This window comes from Argopecten irradians, chromosome 14 (assembly GCF_041381155.1).
Source record: "Argopecten irradians isolate NY chromosome 14, Ai_NY, whole genome shotgun sequence".
NCBI lineage: Eukaryota > Metazoa > Mollusca > Bivalvia > Pectinida > Pectinidae > Argopecten > Argopecten irradians.
This window is the reverse complement of record NC_091147.1, coordinates 20,222,654-20,239,488: the sequence shown is the minus strand read 5'-3', so window position 1 is coordinate 20,239,488 and position 16,835 is coordinate 20,222,654. Positions and strand designations below refer to the sequence as shown.

Sequence of the window (16,835 nt, the reverse complement as noted above, 5' to 3'; positions counted from 1 at the left end):
ATTTTGTACATTACTTCAATAAATAAATAATAAATATTTGCTCTGTAAAATGAAAAATATAGACATTTTTTTTGGAATGTAAATGGTAACAAATACGGATTTCAAAGTAGATAGTTATGATCTAAGTATTAGACATTTGGCACACAATCCTATTCAGGATCATTATACTTTTTTAAAAGTCAGTTTTGTTGTCTATTATTTCAATTGTACAATGATGACATTCATAGATTTCCCTCTGAGTGTAGATTAAGATGCACACATAGTAATTGCTACAATCCTCGTCAAAGTGTGAAGAGGTTTTTTATTTTATCAAAGTCTAGAAAGAAATGTGGACACACACATCTGAACAACACAGTTGAGTTTCAACTTTTACAAGTACAGTGTATAAATTCACGAGCAGCACTTTCAAGTTAACATAATGAAATTTGTCCATATCACGATTGTTTTTAAGTCATCACAGGTCAGAACTGACCAGTGGTCAGTATCTAATAGCTAATAGTCCAAGCTCATCAGTAGGATAGAAGTGAGGTTGTGTCAATAGAGACGTTAGGAAGAATACAGGCATTTTGGAGAAGATAATATCCTAAATAGTCGCCTCTTACCATCACGCAATGTGGGCGGCAGGTTCAATTTTTCACACAGTTTGGTTTGTTTAGTTTTACGTCCTATTAACAGCCAGGGTCATGTAAGGACGTACCAGGTTTGTTGGTGGAGGAAAGCCGGAGTACCCGGAGAAAAACCACCGGCCAGCGGTCAGTACCTGGCAACTGCCCCACATGGGATTCGAACCCGCATCCCAGAGGTGGAGGGCTTGTGGTAATATGTCGGGACATCTTAACCACTCGGCCACCGCGGCCCCAACAAGTGTTAAATTTTCACACACACTGCATTTTAAGGACAGTCTCTCCTGTGAACAGTGTGTTGAGTATGTAATGTCTATATTTTGGGGAGCTGTGGTATATATCCGTGTTATGGCTCCTTGTTTTTGTGGAACTCTTGCCTATTTGATAATCTTTGCTAGCTAAAGCCAAACATCATAAAGCACACCCCACACGGTCACATTATACTGAGCAGGAGCAAATCAGGTACAGATTTTATATATACAGTGGTGTGTTTATACTTGCAAGTGACCCAGAAATATCGCCATGTAACAGATCCCAAAAAACATTCTGTAACGATAAGTTCTTTTACATAACAACACTTGTTTTTGTTCACTTCAATTTTGACTGATAAAAACAATGCAACAATGAACTATTATTAGTACAATCAAAAGGGAATACTTTATACATAAAACACCTTCATTGGCCACGTGATCAGGTCCTTGTGGCACAATGGTGTATGACAAATTCGTTTGACAATGTCAGATAACTTTGAATGTCCCAGGTTCAATGATCCAGTAGGAAAATCAAGATTCAAGTCAAACATTTTTTTATATAAATAATTTATTTGTAAAAAATAACCAACAAATTCAGCAACAAATAAATCACAATTGAAAAATATTAGTGATATAAAATAATTCTTGCTTTCTGCAAATTCACAGTACAGAATCACAGGATGTGTAAATAAAATAATTTATGATGAAATTTTAATGATGGGAAATGATTTGGTCCTTCTCAATCAAAAACTGACAAGTTTTAATATTTCATTGATATTTGTTACAAGAATTTCGATGAGTTATGGAAATTTCGAAGGGCAATATTCAATATTTTCTTTCGTTACAGAAACAATGAAAATCGAAATTCCAGTAATATACAATGGGTATTGATTTCTTCTCGTGTTCTTCATGACAGTACAATACGGTGTATATGTAGATACACACATATAGCTACTGGTTAAAATTTATTCCAGCAATATATTGACAAGTTGTAGAGCAAAAGGACAAAGGAGAGTAACTCTGATGGAGGGGAGTAAAATATTACATCTTAAATTTCTGCAAACATTTTTTTTTAAATATTCGCACTCGCGTTTTTTTCCATGATTTAAAAGGAACTTAAGGAAATTATTTTCAATTCAAATTAACATATCAACAAAAAAAATTATAATTTAAAGTTCTAAATAAAAATGTTTCTCTCATGTATACTACCCAGGTAATGAACTGAACTTTTTTTTTTTCTTTTTTTTTTTTTTAAATTTTAGCTTAATATCACAGAAATTTCATTTCCAAGATTATTATAATATTAAAAGATATACAGCTGATTTTATAATAACTAAAAAGAGGACGGAATCTTGTACATTACTTCAATAAATAAATAATAAATAATTGCTCTGTAAAATGAAAAATATAGACATTTTGTTTGGAATGTAAATGATAACAAATACGGATTTCAAAGTAGATAGTTATGATCTAAGTATTAGACATTTGGCACACAATCCTATCCAGGATCATAATACTTTTTTAAAAGTCAGTTTTATTGTCTATTTCTTCAATTGTACACTGATGACATTCACAGAGTTCCCTCTGAGTGTAGATAAAGATGTACACATAGTTATTGCTTCTGGTACAGAACAGTATATGTGTATAATCCTCGTCAAAATGTGAAGAGGATTTTTATTTTATCAAAGTCTAGAAAGAAATGTGGACACACACATCTGAACAACACAGTTGAGTTTCAACTTTTGCAAGTACAGTGTATAACTCATGAGCAGCACTTTTAAGTTAACATAATGAAATTTGTCCATATCACGATTGTTATCACAGGTCAGAACTGACCAGTGGTCAGTATCTAATAGTCCAAGCTCATCAGTAGAGCAGTTCCTCTCTTTATCCAGTGGTCAGCAGCCTTCTCTCCAGTCTTGAGGTCAACTGAGACGATGTAGGAAGCACGTCCTGTGACTCCGACACGGTTTGGATAGTAGTAACATGGGCAGGAATATAGACCTGAAATGATACCATCATATGTTAGAAATAGGAAATTCTTCATCAAATGTTCAGAATAATATAAAATCATAGCATTTTAATTTAGAAAGAGTAGTCATTAAAAGATTGTCTCTAACTATGATCAGCCAAAGCAATATGAAAGTTGTTACAGAGTCAAATATTGATATAGAGGAGGTTATCAAAAGGCAATAGAAAATGTTCCATCAATGCTTCCTTTACAATAACATTTCTCTCAGTTACTGTAAACTTGGATATATTTGTAAAGTGTTAAATTACAGCATGTATTAACAATATTATTTTTTGTGATAAATTAATACACCTGTTAATTTTTAGCCAAAATAACTGTATATTTACCCTTAGCCGCCTTTTTCTTGCTCTCTACTGGTTTGAAGTGTATAGAGGGTATAGGACAGACGAGCTGCATGGGGTTGGCCTCTACTAGGCATGTGTTCTTCTTGTCCCAGCCAGCACCCTGGAGGTAGAGGCCCTTAATGTAGACACCGTCCTGGAACAAAAACATACATAATTGAAAAAGTCACAATTTATAATCACAATATTTTACAAATGGCAGGTGACAAATTGACAATGTAACCATGGTGATTACTAGCCGCAATATATCTCTCAGCTTGAGAGAATTTCTCTTTAGTTTGATCAGTTTAGCGTCAGAATAGTGAGCCAGAGGTCCCGAGTTTGAACCTCGTGGAGGCAATGATTGAATTTATTTAAAAAAAAAAAATCAAATATGCTTTGTTAAAATGGACAACTAGGAAACCCCAGGAAAAAAATGTATTTTATTTAAAGAAAAATACTACTGATTCAGTATAAAAGTTTAGTTCACCATTTGCTGATTGGTCTATTTGGATTATCGATTAAAACAAGATCCTTGTTCACCTTTCGAGATTATGAACTTTGACCTCATATTTTAATTATGTAATAAAATAATGGTTTACCTTGGGAGGGCCTGTGATGTTGGAATCATCCACTGTCAACACACTGAACTCCCATTGTAATGTGTCAACGGATACCTGTAAGGATATCAATTAAAATTTGTAAGATCATGTTTCCAATTATTGGAAGTATTATTAAGTTTAAGTAAAATTATGTGGTATTCTCAAATTCCACCTGGATATTATTTCAACCAAAAATATTTATATGTCCAATGCTATGTTAAAAGAACAAAACTTGTTGACTATTTGATATCAACATAAAATGTATTGTAACTAAGGTATTTTAATCATTATGGTTAATCATTTTTCATGCTGTCATAACACTCTCAGCACTAGAACTGCTTCCTACATGAAAACTATTTTGGATGTAAAAATTCACATTTCTTTTTATCTGTAAACTCTGCTGCCACCATTGATGTATTACTATAATTTGTAATTCTGCAGAATACAAATATTGGTAAGTACAAAACTGATATAAAACAGGTACATACACTGTTCTGTCTAGCTGAGGTCTGCAGTACAGCAGTGAGGAAGCCAGTCGGGAAGGTAAAGGCAGACATCCAGAAGATTGTGGGTGCATGGGCTGTTAGAGCCCAATGTTGGAACTGGTCAACACGCTGGACCAAGTCACGTGTCCAGGCAGCCAGGGGCTTCAGTGAGGAGTAGGCCTGGAGAGAACAAATAAATACATCTCAACTTATTTAGAACTCAAGACAGAAAGGGTATAAATAGTCAATAAGACAGTTAACCAAATTTAAGAATGTAGTTCAAGTAGGAAAATATAAAAAAATTAATATATTATATGATATATGACTAAAAATTCATATGAACTGTTCCAGACTTTAAATAAGAAAAATTCATTGTTTTTAGGTATGAATGATTAAATCACTGTCTATAGACCTTGATTTACAGAATTATCACCAGAATATGATTCTAAACTGTACACAAATGAATTGTCTCCCTTTTCAGAAATTGAAAGTCAGGTGTGTGACCCGGAATGTTCCATTGATGGCTGCTGGGGGAAGGGTCCCAACAAATGTCTAATGTGTGCTTTTACCATTCGATTCTGAGATTACAGATATATCTACTGTCTATTATCTCTCACCTTGAGCCAGCTAGGAGGCACTCTACCATCAAAGATACAGGTGAAGATGTTCTCAAGCTCCAGTGTCATGACAACCAGACCTTGGATACCCCTCTCAAGGTCAGTCAAGGACGACCTGATCTCATTCAGCAGAATGTTATAACGCTGTATCTGTATAAATGAAGTAAAGAGCAAAGTCAATCTTTGTTTCATATAACAGTGAATTATTACAAGGGACCAAGGCTATCAAAAAATCTTCTTACTATTGCTTTTCCAATTATGGTTTTCTCAAATAGTTTTCATTTTAAAAAAAAATCATTGAATTTGAGTGATATATTCTGGTTCTATGACTAATACTGAACTTGCTATTGCTGGTCTGTAACCTACCTCCTGTAGCAGTACAACATTGAGAGGCGACGGGTCGATCGACAGGATCTTAGCAGTGTTCTCATAGTCAATGTTTTCTGGGATCTGCTTGTAAATGTTGGCTGCTAGATCCAGTACCTGTCAATAGAAGTAAAGGATTGAACATTGATTTTACAGTGATAGTCAACAGTATTGAGTTAATATACATGTAATGCTATGTATTCGCTTAAAATATTCATTTCATTATGAAGTTGTTCAAGATAAAAGATCTTTATATTGAAAAATAGATCAACTGACTTTTTTTTTAGTTATAAGATAATTTTGATTTGATTAAATCTTTTTAATCATTTAAGATAATTGTGATTTAATTAAAGATATCTTGTGTTAATAACATTTACTTAGTAAATACATCACAATTAAACCACAGACCTTATCCTCACGGCTCTCTCCTCCTCCAGCACTGATGGTCGGCTGCAGGGATAGCAGTGTGTCAAACATAAGGCGAGTCTCGGTGATCTGAGAGGCGATGTCTGCATTAGGATGCTGACCAAAAGCTTCAGGGTGGTCGACGTTAGGCAGCATGCTTACGTACTCCTTATAGGATGACAGAGGTCCGTCCTTCGGCACATAGTAGGTTGGCAATATGGACATCCTGAATGAAATTAACATTCATAAATGAATCTAATCAATGAAAATGTCTTAACTGGTTAATGAAGTAATCAGTAGTTGGTTACATACACATTCATACCATGATCATTTCACCTTGACCACTAACAAATTTGGGTCAAGATGGAATTCATCACTAAAACACTGTTCCAAGGATATTTTTCAGATTCTCTCTAAACACATGTACATACATGTATATCACACAAAAGATGATACTTTACCCTGTAAAATGATCAATTATTACAAGAAAAAGTTTACATACTTGTAGAATGGTGTATTGATGACTCCATCGTGGAAATAGTCGTTGACATAAGTCATGAGCAGACGACGATCACAGTCGTCAGTTACGTGTCCTCCATAGTTGATGTTAGCAATGAGATATTTGAGAGCATCCCAAGGTGTATCGTCGTAGCCATCAAGGTAGATGCTTAGGAGATTCTCAGACACCTGGGAGTAAAAATATTTCTTATTGTTTATTGTTGTTAAGAGCCAAACAATTTTGTTAGTTTTTATCAATAGAAGCTTTAAAAAGGCCAGTAAATTTCAGTTCAGTTGATGTTTTTCCGGAGCTTACTTTAGAGAAATCTGTTTATTTTTTGGGATACATACATATTTCTGTAGCTCTCATGCAACAAATATTAACAAGGCAAAAATCTAAATCATAGCAACTGCTACACTTCAAAATCTTCAACAATTTAGCTAAAAGTGATGTTCTCTTGAACTAGTGGTAGCAGAAATATTACAATTTTAACAATAATACAAACAGTAGTATTCAAAGAATACAAACCTCAAAATCGGCATCGTTGAATTCATAAGCAATGTTCCAACCAAGCATAAGGAACTTCCTACGCTCCAAGAGTATTGAGTGGAAGTAACAAAGGGCAAACAGTAGCTTCCTGTACTTGTCTTGTTTTGTACAACGAGCAAATTGCTGTTCTGTCACCAGATTTAACAGACGTTTCATGTTGGCCTTCAAACCCTGCAAATATCAATTTGAATTAAAATGAGAATTCTACTCTTTACTAAATGTTTAGATTTTTAGAAACAAAATAATTCAGTTTATCCATGATCTTTTTAATTGTTTTTATTTTAAATTAAAAATATTTCCTAAAACTACAATATTTGAGAAACAAAACGATGCATATCATGTTACGTTTGGCACTGGTGATGAAAGGATAACATTATATTATGATCTTTTTATAACATTCATTTGATTGCTTTTTGAAGATTGGCTAAGATTCCTGAAGCAATATACATTGCTTACATTTCTTGAAGCCATATCTATTTACTTTCGAAATTAGTTAAAATGAAATTATATCCCGTTCTTATATAAAAGTCATGCAAATATTACAATTTTTGGTGGAGTTATCTACCTTTGGTGGTTCTGTCGTCATCTTGATACCAGTCTGTAGGATAGAGATCGGGAACTCTGGGTGGGGACTACTGCTCAGCCAGAGACGGAACTCGGGGTGGGGCTGTTCTATTTGGAGCTGTTCCACTAACTTGTCTAACTGGGGCATCCAACTCAGAGACAAATGACAGTTGGCGAGGAACACCCAGTTACCCTGAAATCAAAGGTGGAATCCACAGAATTAGGTTTATTATTAATTTTGATCAAACAATAATAAGCTGATTGTGGTTCATGACACTTGCAAATCAATATGAACTTTGTGCACATGAAATGAGGGTTATAAATGGATGATACAGATAACAGGAACTTAAGGAAGAAACAAAAATAACTGATACATATTTATAAATATGAAATTAAAATGTCAGCAGAAAATTGTACATGATTTATACATATTACTGAACAATATGGGCTTTATATTTGTTAATTGTTCACAGGATGTTCCAACAGGTGCTAAGGGAAGATTTTACCTTCAGAGTTTAATAGAGAAATCTCCTATCATGATTCTTGTTTTTTTACCAGTCTATATATGAGTTAAGAAAAGCAAGAATTGAAGGAGTAATATCCAGCTTAGTTTTGAGATAACCTCTTCAATCTATCTGGTGGCTTTACCTCACGGACTCCTTCCTTGATCATCCTTGTTGCTATGGGAGCCTGACCTTGACCTAAGGAGAGGGCATGGAATCGCTGGGCCATACCACTGGATTCGGCCAACTGTAGCAGAGAGCTAGTGGGATCCTGAAATAACAAGCCAGTGTATTAACTTAATATCATAATATCTACATCAACATGAATTCTATGCCTGTGAAAATGTGTTTCGAAAAAATTGTCAAAATAGTCATTACAGTTCTACTGAAAAACAAAAAATTATACCATACTCAGAAAATAAGATGAATTGTAATCTTCACCTCCCCTGTAAGTTATGGTAGTTATAAAAAAATTATAACTTTCTTTTATTTGTTCTTTTTCAAAATTAGTTTTGTATATTGCTTTTGGTTTGGTTTGGTTTGTTTATTTTTACGTCCTATTAACAGCCAGGGTCATGTAAGGACGTGCCAGGTTTGTTGGTGGAGGAAAGCCGGAGTACCCGGAGAAAAACCACCGGCCAACGGTCAGTACCTGGCAACTGCCCCACATGGGATTCGAAAGAGGTGGAGGGCTTGTGGTAATATGTCGGGACATCTTAACCACTCTGCCACGTGGCCCCATAAATATATGCAAAAGTGTATATTCAATAGAAATGAAAGCAAGTTTTGTGATTTATATCTGGTATATAGAAAAGAAATTCCACAAACATTTCTGCTGATGAGACAAATTATTCTATATGCTGATATGAATATTTGATGAGCTTTTCTTTAAATTCTGTTTACTTACCACACCAGCTGAGAGGACAAAGATGAGTGGGGTCCTGGTGGTAGAATCCTCGACCACTTGTTGCATGTCCAGTACTGGAGGCTCGGTGAACTTTGACCCCAGGTTATTAATGATGAACGACGTGGCACAGAAAGAGACACGGTCAGATCGGAGAGAACGTACAATCAACATCCTCTGTAGTTCATTACAGGCATTATCCCACTCACCTGTATAGTAAGGTCAAGGTCATGGTTATCAGGTGTTTTAAAGGTCAAGGTTATAAAATGATCTCATGCTTTATATAGAACCATCATATTTCATAAGCAAATGATCTCAAGGTCGAGGTTATCAAATGTTCTCAAGATAATGAATTATTTTTAAGATTAAGGCTTCCGAATATTTTGATAGTCAAGGTTACACTGTTGTCAACTTACAGGAGACATTGACAAAATAAAAGTTACTACAAATGCAAGTTAATGATGACTATACAATGCAATTTGCATTAACATCTGATACAGAAAAATCAAATACTTATATAATATTCAAATGCCTGTAATTGTAGCAAAATTTCTTAAGATTTCTTCGGCATCCTAAACAAAAATGTATATCACACATATTTTTTTTCTTCATATTTTCAATTATCATGATAATAGTTTACCTGGCAGTGTGGCCGTCTCTGGTTCAGCTGAGGTGTACCAGATGTTCCAGTCACGCGGGTACTGTTCAAATGATGTGATGACGCCATGGAAGTTTGTCTGTTTGTCAAGCTCTGTGATGTTGTCCCAGGCAATGTCAGACAGCCAGCCGGAACAGGGATTGTCCATCTGGTTCTCACGGTCAAGTACCTACAAACATCAAATTGGTCGTTGTTACAATCAGTCAGCATATTAGACTTTTCAGATTTCAGACCAACACAATCCACCATTCAGGTTGGGGTATTACATCCCAATATATCAGCTTTCAGACAAACACAATCCACCACAGGTTGGGGTATTAGGTTTCAATATATCAAAGATTATATGGCAAAACAATATCTATAACAAAGGTATTGCAAAATAAATTTTCATAATTCTAACACTGTTCAATCCTAATGATAAAGATAAGCCCTAATTCAGAGTTCTCAGAGCTATACAGGATCCACAATAAATATATCTTATATGATTTCCCTTCATTATGGATTTTATAAGTTACATACCACTCCGCCTCTGAGGAAGAAGTTGTACTCATCCATGTTGATTTTGTTGGCAGACTCGAGGATCTTAGCACACATTTGGAATGAAAACAACAACTTGTGTCGCTCAAACAGACCTCGACAAGTATATCTACAAACAAAATAACATCATTTACAATCGATGGCTATCAGAACTTTTACCAGGGAAAAATGTAATTCTTTTGCATGTTTATTTTTCAGCAAATATTTATCACATGGACTGACCATAGATACACAAAATAAAACAGTGTAACTGATGAAGCCAAGAAATACTTTTTGTTGTTTTAATTTTTTCCCATTGCATTATTATTGCCTACACATAATGAAAGTGATGACTGTTTTTTTAACATTCTATTAACAACCAGGGTCACGAAAGGATGTGTCAGGTCTAGGAGGTGGAGAAAGCTAGAGTACCCATACCACCAAAGGCATAGGTTCATATCGTACTCTGACTGATATTATACCTGTACACAGCGTAGGTGTGGTATTCATTGAGATTTGTGATTCTCTCCTCCAGTTTACTGCTACGTGGACTCTTGTCTATAGAGATTATGAACAGCTCAATGTAGGCGTCCAGTGAGAATTGGTACATAGGGTCGATACGACCCATATCATTCAGTACGAAGAACAAGATGGAAGCTCTCTCAGCAGATGGACGATATCCCTACAGCAAACAAATTTAAAACTCACTATTAGTAAGAAAACAATGTTACAAATTCATCAGTCATTTAGAGGTTCTACACACTTTACATATCGCCAGAAGGATACAGCTATAATGAAAAGTCAAACCTGTCTGTTAAGGACACCAAAGGGGCATAGCAAAAATTTCTCCCATACTTCACAGGGATATCCCGTGGTTGCTAGGGGAAAGATATCTCTATCTTACACAGGGGGGTGTAAGACAGCTCACACGCACTAGACAATAACGTGACATCATCAATGCGGCGTAACTGTGACGCGCATTGTAGATGACGTCATCAATTTTGACGCATAATAACGTTCCTGTGATCATGGCACAATGAAAAAGCTGGAAACCAAGTGGAATTTCATCATTTTTTCTACTAAGAATGGGAGAAAAAGAATCAAACATGGGTAAGCCTCGGGTTGACCAGCCAAAATCTTTCACTCGGGTTGAGATATCCCTGTCCACTTCACAGACCCATGTAAGATTCTATTAGTCTTTTGCCCAGAGGTTAATAAGTCTATCCTTTATAAATAAGTGTCCTTTATAGCAAGATGAACTGTAAGTAATTACTTTCTTTTAATTGACCTTAATCCAAATCAAAAAGTTGTAGTGTTTCTATACAATCTATTGTTTAATGACAGTAACAGGACTCACCTCTCTTGCAGCATCAATCTTCACCTCCGTCTGCTCAGAGATCTGGAGCTGTTCAGAAACTTCCTGGGATGTGACCTTTGAGGTCTGTAAAGTGTTCACTAGCTGTTCATCATCCAACAGAGAGCCCTTGGTCTCATTCAGAAGTCTGGGGGTGGTAAAAATGTTTAATTAGATAACATTAATCATAATAATATACATCATATGTATGACCCATTTATGATTATAATTAATATTTTAATGGAAAAGAACAAAAGTATGTGTGAGGTTAATTTGAGCATTGATTTACTTTAAAAAGTTGAATTTTCAGAGGTCCTATTTAGAATTTTTTTCACATACCTGAGAATTTCGTCCTCTAGTTCCACTATTTTCTTCTTTCCTGCAGCAATACTTCTGACAAGGCTGTCCTTTTGTTCCTCAAGATCTGGCCTCTCCTTTCTCACAACAATACCCAGGAGTTGGGCCTCAAGACCTACCAACAGATAGAATACAGTTCATAAACTCTATACAATGAATAAATGTAAATATCTTTATTTCTCCAACTATTTAAGACCAGAATAGTGCAATATATATTCAAATTTCATACATCAGTAACATTTCTCAAATTCAAATCCCACTAAGGCAGACGTATAAATAGTGAAATTCATGCACATGTCAGATGGGTCTGTCACATTTTATAACCATTTTGAATACTGGTATCTATCATTTAATTGTAAAAGTTTTTTTTTTTTTTTTTTTTAAACAATTTTTTTTTAATTCAATTTCAATTTTATCAACAACACATTACATATACAATACATGTACATTCAGACTTAAAAGCATGCAACCATATCCATTTGTATAGAATTTGACAACTAAACATTAGTATAAGGTTTGCTATTTTATATGTCTTTTCTTACTCGCTCACACACATTTATAAAGACAACACATACACAATGGGGGAGGGGGGAGCTATATTAATTTAAAGACTCAGACTAGGTGGTTCACTGTTCACATTGTTAAAGAGTTAACAGTTTGAACATGGAGTTTATGTAGTAGCACAAAAAGGTTTCATTTTATATAAAAATAAGTTGTTATACATATATTTGCCTTTCATTTATACAATAATCCTGATTTTATAATATGCTATGTTACCTTGCTCCTTTACTGCGAAGTTGGTGATGGTGGTTTTGGTTGAGATTTCTGGGGTATAGTGAGGGTTGCTCAGCTTGGTAGTGATGTAGAATCGGAAATCAGGGTTATATTCAATCTCTTTATCTCCCAGCTTGATGAGGTATGCTCCGCCTGTAAATATTGGAATAATGTTTTTCTTAAAATGAACACTTTCAAAAATTAGTCATGATAAAAGTTTACAAATGCATTTGGAACATATTTATATATCTACACTGTATTTCTATATGATGTCATTGTCATTATTTTTCATAAATACCCAAAATGTAATGGAAATACTGTAAAGATAATTATTTTGGCAGGAATGACATTTTTTTAATTAAACTGCACACTGCTTTGATGAAAGTTTTAAATTTACCATAATTTTTACGCTTTTAGCTAAAATTGCACAAAATTTTACCCACAGCTATACAGTAACTATGTTTCATAACTAAAATCATCCTTCAATATTTACAATTTTTCAATGAAATAAATCACTGAATCATGAACTCACCAACTCTCATGAGTGATTTGTTGAGGATGGGGTCAAGAGAGGGGTCAAGTGACTCCTGAACATTCTGTAGTAATACTGGCAGTCCAAACTGTATAGAGGACTCAAGGGTCCTCATGTAGTCTGACTGTTGTAGATCGATAACCTTCAGGCCCTGTATAAGAAAGTATAGACATTCAGACACATCAATTATTAAATAACCAGTCGACAAAATTTAATATGGATGATGTTTACTTTAAAAAATAAATCAGGGATGCAAGATTTCGGAACACAAAATTATCAGATATCCAAATCAAACATATCAAACATATTGATAGCACTTCTCCATAGAAGAGAAAATTTTGTTCAGGTAAGTAACTGTCTGGAAAACCTACACAGGGAAATTAACACTGTATCAAAAACACAAAGTTATGAGAGATTAAAATTTAGCAATGGCAACTTTCCTTGAAAACAACAAAATGTTAGGAAATCTTGTTGAGAGAAGTAACTCTCTGAATAACCTACATAGGGGAGATAACTTTTTTATAACCTGTATTATCTATACCTAGAGGGAGATAACTCTGTATAACTTACATGTTCAGCCTCCATGTTTTTGATCCACTTGATAGCCTGACCCTGTGGGTCGACCATGAGGGGCCAACGGCTGGCTGAAGTGACAATGACACCGTTCTCAGACGAGAAGCTGTCGTTGGGCAGACCCTTGATGTTCCAGTCTCTTACATCTGTAGGCTTAGCCATGAAGTCACAGAAGCTGAAGTCGGGGGCACATGGTATCGCTAGCTTTCTAATCTGTAAAGAGCAAATATCACAACATTAATTAATGAAGAATTTCATCTGGATAGGTGTAACAATTATCTAAATGAAACAAGCAAGAGCTGCTCACACATGCTTAGCCAAGTAATCTGGTCTTTTTTTTTTATTGAGTGTTTTGTAATTAACATTGGAAGTACACTTTCTTCTGTTGGGTTATTTTCTTAATTTTGTATTTTGCATTAATATTTACCTCATCATGCAAAAACTTATTGTAATTTAAAAAGAATCTCATATTCTTCCATAAGGCTGGATATTACTATATCAAAACTAACCTCAACCAGCCAGATTTTCTGGACCATTTCGTCTCTGTAGTTGGACAGGAAAGGTCCCATGTAAGACATGAAGGCAGCGGCCATCAGACAATCACCAACCAGGTAACCCATCCTCTCCTCCAGGTCCTACAAACACAAGGACACTTTCAATAAAATCTCTTATATAATCTATTTTCATTTCAAAATATTTATTGTCTGATGTTATGACAACAGCAACTGGGCAACAGTAAAAGCTAATAAAAGCCCTCTCCTTATATAATCATTACATGCATTTGTTCACATTTTTTTTCTATGGAATGAGGCTTAAACGTTTCAGTTTTTATAAGTTATAATCAGCATTGAAATGAACAAAAGAGAGAGAAAAACAATATATTAGCAGGCATGGTATCAGACAAAATATATGAAATGTATATTTGCTAAGGGAGATAACTTACCTTGACAGTTTCCTCCCAGCGGATTCGCTCCCCTGCCAAACCAGACACCAGCTTGGCTGCACGATCCAACATCATCTCTGTATATTCAGCCTTCCTCTTCAACTCTTCCTTCTGGGCCAGCTTCTCATCATACTGTTGTTTCAGTTCTGCCATCTTAGCCTCAACCTAGAGTACATATTACAAATCAGAAATCCTTGAGTTTGGTTTGAAGCTGGTTGTGGTTAAAGTTGTGATATTTTAATCCAAAGACAAACAAAACTGGAGTGGTAAACTTAGATATTTCAGTAGATTGTCATATTATCAAGTACATTGTAAATTCAAAGCTAACAGTAAACTTTTTATGGTATCCCTAAAGTTTTACCCTTTTCAGGCATAACAAATTCCTTTCATATCAAAGATACTGAACATTTGAAATATTCAGGGAGTAGAAATCATTCCATAACCACAGTAAATGGGAACATCAGGATTGATAGGTTTTTAATCCATACCTCTGCCAGTTTGGCCTTGGCGTCTGCTAAAGCGTCTTGCTTTTCCTTGAGCTGACTCATGGCAGCGTTCAGTCTCTGTTTCTTTGGCTCCACCACCCTGAACACACGGCCATACACTTCCATAGCCCTCACCCACATACACAGGGACTTGGCAGCACCAGACACTCGGCCAATAATTTCAGGCTGGAAGTCTGACTGAGCCACATAACCTCCAATCTTCTTCAAGACTCGGTCAGAGATGTTGTCCTTGTCAAAGTTCATCAACTGTTTGATGAAGTTGTTGTCACCTGCCAACAGATTTATATCATTATTTAAATGAATTTAACTTATTCAATCACTGAAGTTGTCAGCTGTAAAAGGTTGCAGTTTTTGCAATGAAGTTTTATATGTAGGTACTTCTCTTTAACAGTAATATGAGAAATACTTGAACTTTACACTAAACATTGGCATGACCTATCAATTTCAGCTCTGAATGCTTGGTTTGTTAGATGCTTGACAATGAAAACTTACCAAGCTGTCTTTTGGACTCTGCCCAAGTTGGCTCTTGACCTCTCAGAATCATGACAGCCTCCATGACCTTTTCTACCAAGGTCGGAGGTCGTCCATATGACTTGATTTCTCCGATATCCTTCTTGTTGAGTGACTCCAAGGCCTACAACACATAAGCAGATCATTTATGCACTAAAACTTTATGAGTTTTTAGATGCAGAATAAAACGTGATTCTATGGTCAGACCCAAAAACCATCACAGATCCATATCAGATTTGTGCAAGTCAGAATACATTACGGCTGTGCTAACCAAACTACAGTGCAAAGTTAATCAATAGTTTGGTATAGAATGTCAAATTAATCCTCAAGAAGTGTTTTTTATTTAGATAATCCCAAGGTACCTTGATAGCTTCCTCTAGGGCGGGTAACGCCTCATCGAGATCGTGTTGAGCAAGGTCGGCCATGTGCTGACATTTACTTTCCTCCTCTGTGATTCTCTCTGATTTTTGAGCGACAGATTTCTGTTGTTCGTCAGCCTCTCGTTTCTGCTGGACCAGAGTGACCAGATAGTCGTCACACTGTTTCTGGAACTGAGCCACTTTAATCTTAGCATCTTCCAGTTCTATGGACATCTTCTCGACTTTCTCACGAGTCTCATCAATCTTACTCAGACCGTTCTTCAGCTTGTTACAGGCATCTCCAAGCTCTTTGTTCTTATTGAATAACAATCTGAGAAAAACAACAAAATGTATCATATTCACTACTATAAACAACCATCTAAGAAAAAACAACAAAATGTATCATATTCACTACTATAAACAACCATCTAAGAAAAAACAACAAAATGTATCATATTCGTTACTATAAACAACCATCTAAGAAAAACAACAAATCATATGTACATCACTATTTCATATAAGCGTAGTATTTTTTAACATTCGTCTCCAGAGGTTCCCTATAACTGTATTTTACAGTGCACTGTATAAAATAAACAACAATTCAGGAAAACAAATAATTGATACGATTTACATTGCTTTTACATCTAAAAATATATTTCAACTATTTAACTGATCGGTGTGATTATTTTTTCTGGCATTGTTAAGTTAGTAAAATAAAAAAAATATCATAAGATATTTATTTATTTACTTCTTGTATCCACTGACAAGTTCCAGGTAGTTGGTCGGAGTGACGTAGTTGTGACGCCTCATTTCCAATAGAAGCCTTAGTGAAAACGACACCACAGACTTGTGCATGACGGAGAACATCTTGGCCAGCATTGGTTTCAGCTTCTCCTGTAAAAAAAAAGTTCTCTTTGTTATAATTGATTAATATTGTTTACATAATTATTTACACTTACCCATAAAGCCACACAGTCATACAGACAGATCACATCTCAAATCGTTCATGAAATGTGAATCCTAAGAGGTACCA

General features: G+C 35.2%; 1 protein-coding gene across 1 annotated transcript in view; it reads right to left on the bottom strand.

Annotated features, from left to right (window-relative positions):
• Nucleotides 1-872: 872 nt before the first annotated feature.
• LOC138306934 (dynein axonemal heavy chain 2-like) overlaps nucleotides 873-16,835 on the bottom strand; it is a 59,275-nt gene continuing 43,312 nt past the window's right edge. Inside the window, 26 exon segments of the mRNA XM_069247514.1 lie at nucleotides 873-2,878; nucleotides 3,233-3,383; nucleotides 3,829-3,903; nucleotides 4,317-4,493; nucleotides 4,931-5,080; nucleotides 5,297-5,413; nucleotides 5,705-5,927; nucleotides 6,204-6,388; nucleotides 6,729-6,920; nucleotides 7,315-7,506; nucleotides 7,962-8,087; nucleotides 8,724-8,929; nucleotides 9,361-9,547; nucleotides 9,898-10,024; nucleotides 10,377-10,576; nucleotides 11,252-11,396; nucleotides 11,588-11,720; nucleotides 12,383-12,532; nucleotides 12,912-13,062; nucleotides 13,482-13,697; nucleotides 13,994-14,119; nucleotides 14,428-14,592; nucleotides 14,916-15,202; nucleotides 15,426-15,567; nucleotides 15,806-16,133; nucleotides 16,551-16,696. Coding sequence (XP_069103615.1) covers nucleotides 2,724-2,878; nucleotides 3,233-3,383; nucleotides 3,829-3,903; nucleotides 4,317-4,493; nucleotides 4,931-5,080; nucleotides 5,297-5,413; nucleotides 5,705-5,927; nucleotides 6,204-6,388; nucleotides 6,729-6,920; nucleotides 7,315-7,506; nucleotides 7,962-8,087; nucleotides 8,724-8,929; nucleotides 9,361-9,547; nucleotides 9,898-10,024; nucleotides 10,377-10,576; nucleotides 11,252-11,396; nucleotides 11,588-11,720; nucleotides 12,383-12,532; nucleotides 12,912-13,062; nucleotides 13,482-13,697; nucleotides 13,994-14,119; nucleotides 14,428-14,592; nucleotides 14,916-15,202; nucleotides 15,426-15,567; nucleotides 15,806-16,133; nucleotides 16,551-16,696 — 4,452 coding nt within the window. The 3' untranslated portion in view covers nucleotides 873-2,723.